The sequence below is a fragment of the Dreissena polymorpha genome, chromosome 11, assembly GCF_020536995.1.
Source record: "Dreissena polymorpha isolate Duluth1 chromosome 11, UMN_Dpol_1.0, whole genome shotgun sequence".
NCBI lineage: Eukaryota > Metazoa > Mollusca > Bivalvia > Myida > Dreissenidae > Dreissena > Dreissena polymorpha.
In genome coordinates this window covers 8,114,550-8,116,541 of record NC_068365.1, presented here as the reverse complement: position 1 = coordinate 8,116,541, position 1,992 = coordinate 8,114,550, and the positions used below count along the sequence as shown (strand labels likewise).

General features: G+C 36.4%; 1 protein-coding gene across 1 annotated transcript; it reads right to left on the bottom strand.

Moving 5' to 3' along the window:
- Positions 1–1,447, bottom strand: LOC127850798 (uncharacterized). The gene is made up of 5 exons (XM_052384109.1): positions 1,421–1,447; positions 1,070–1,255; positions 685–963; positions 298–477; positions 1–142 (listed from the first exon to the last, which is right to left on the bottom strand). Exons 2-5 carry the CDS (start codon positions 1,229–1,231, stop codon positions 47–49), a joined length of 717 nt encoding a protein of 238 aa, XP_052240069.1. The 5' UTR covers positions 1,232–1,255; positions 1,421–1,447; the 3' UTR covers positions 1–46.
- Between the last annotated feature and the right edge of the window lie 545 nt (positions 1,448–1,992).

The window sequence follows — 1,992 nt, the reverse complement described above, 5'->3', positions numbered from 1 at the left end:
TTATTTTTTGTATTTCTTTGTGTATTTGTCAAATATATAATCTACATCATAATCGCTGGTTCACATGTTCCGCTTGCAAGAACGGTATAGACATGACCTTGCGGACAAAGGTGAATACAGTGTCGCGTTGACTGTAGGCGCTCTGTAAAATCAATGAAATACTATATAATAAGTGATATGAAACATCGGCATTTGTATGTGTTATTTTTTTCCTAGATTTATATAACGGCGAAAATTTAAATTTTCGTAAGTACAATCATAAAATTATTTATACACATCCATAATTATATTTATTACCTGGAGACCGAGGCTTTGCACGTGCCGCCATACGGCCTGGTTCCAGTGAAAGGCACATCCTTTAATTGTTGGGTCGACGAAAACTTCCCGGAGGCCCTGCCACATCCCGGCTTCAAAATCGACCATGAATTCTTTCACTCGAGTTTCGTTATGGAGGATGTCCATGACGCCTTTGAAAACCTGGAAAATAATTGGAAAAATGACGCGTGTGTTAAATCATTTTTATTTTTTTATTCATGATTTTATTGATTTTATTAGTCACTCAACTTTCAAGTTTGCATGAGTGTGAAAACATTCACAGGCTGTGAGCGAATGTTTGTTAATACTGTATATTTAAGCATATGTAAATATCCGTAAGGGTACGAACTGTAAGGGTAATACAATTACCTGTGTGTAGTCTTCACTGGTTTTTCCGGCCATCACCGCAAACAGTAACGGAAGCTGCTTCATGTCGTCACCGGACCTTACGAAAGTATGAATGGAAAGCAACTGGTAAAAGGGTTGTCGGACCACCTTAAACGTTCCGTCAATGTACCATGTCTTTGCTTTCTTCAACAGTTGAAGTTGCTGGTCTGTGGCGAATATAAGATGTCGTCTTTCGCCGTTGCGGACCTCGGCCCGGAAGAAAGACGACGAGATCTTCTCGTTGATGAACGCCATGTCGAGCTAAAAAGAAATGTATGCACAATTATATCATGCATTTACAGATCATTGCTATCAGTCCACGAACAAATCTGATTGGTATATATCTTTACACTTTTTTGATGATTACCTCAAAGTCCATGTCTGTGGGATCTTTGGGGCGTTGGCGTTGGCGTCGCCTGTTGCAATTCCTTAAGAGGTTGGTATAATCAGGCCTGGACGCTTCGGGAAGGCGGTCATCTGCTTCTTCACGCAAAATCTTCTCAACAATGGATCCAGCGGATTCGAACATGTTTTTATCAGACTCGGCGTTAACCTGTGAATTAACGATAGTTTAAATATGCAGTATAATATTGAAACATCATGAATATATGGTCAGAATATACATATGTTTATTGAAAAACATAACGCTGAAATAGACAATATGCCGTGTTAGATGGAAGGTGTAAAGTTGTTTGATTGTCATTGAACATAAAAATACCTTGGTGGTGATGACGAGACCCTTGTCTATGCCATAAACATTATTGGTGGTAGTATTCGTCTTATTTGATAATATGTTGGTTCTGTTTCAATTTAAAGTTTAGCATATTCCGACAAACGAACCTTACATGTCAAACTGAACGGCTTTTTGTCAACAGCGATATCTCAATAACCAATAGCGTCAGAATTACCACAACAAAATGCTATTTTAAAAATATGTTAAGCACATACACTTAACAAACAATACGATATTTCTTTATTTAGTGTCGAGTTTTCACGCCTTTTTTGACAAAGTAATTATTTTCAAAATATGCGACTTATGTATATACATGAAGGATATTAAATAAAAGGTTAATGTAAATTCTTATCATAAATATAAAATGCACATTTTATCATAATATTCAATCATTTCAGCAGATAGTAATGTTCAATACTAAGGAATTATACAAACGTTTAAAATATATTTGTACTGACAAGTAAAAAAAACTGTAAACACATTCAATGAGCACCATGAGCAATAGTTTAAAGCGGTATACATCACCCAAATAACGCAAAGATAACGGTCCAGTGACT

Bases quoted from the DNA above. Each gene is read 5' to 3' on its own strand.
- LOC127850798 (XM_052384109.1), bottom strand. From the start codon at position 1,231: ATGTTCGAATCCGCTGGATCCATTGTTGAGAAGATTTTGCGTGAAGAA. The intron at 964-1,069 runs GTAATCATCAAA...ATTTCTTTTTAG, and splicing joins CCACAGACATGGACTTTGAG to CTCGACATGGCGTTCATCAA. The intron at 478-684 runs GTAATTGTATTA...ATTATTTTCCAG, and splicing joins CCAGTGAAGACTACACACAG to GTTTTCAAAGGCGTCATGGA.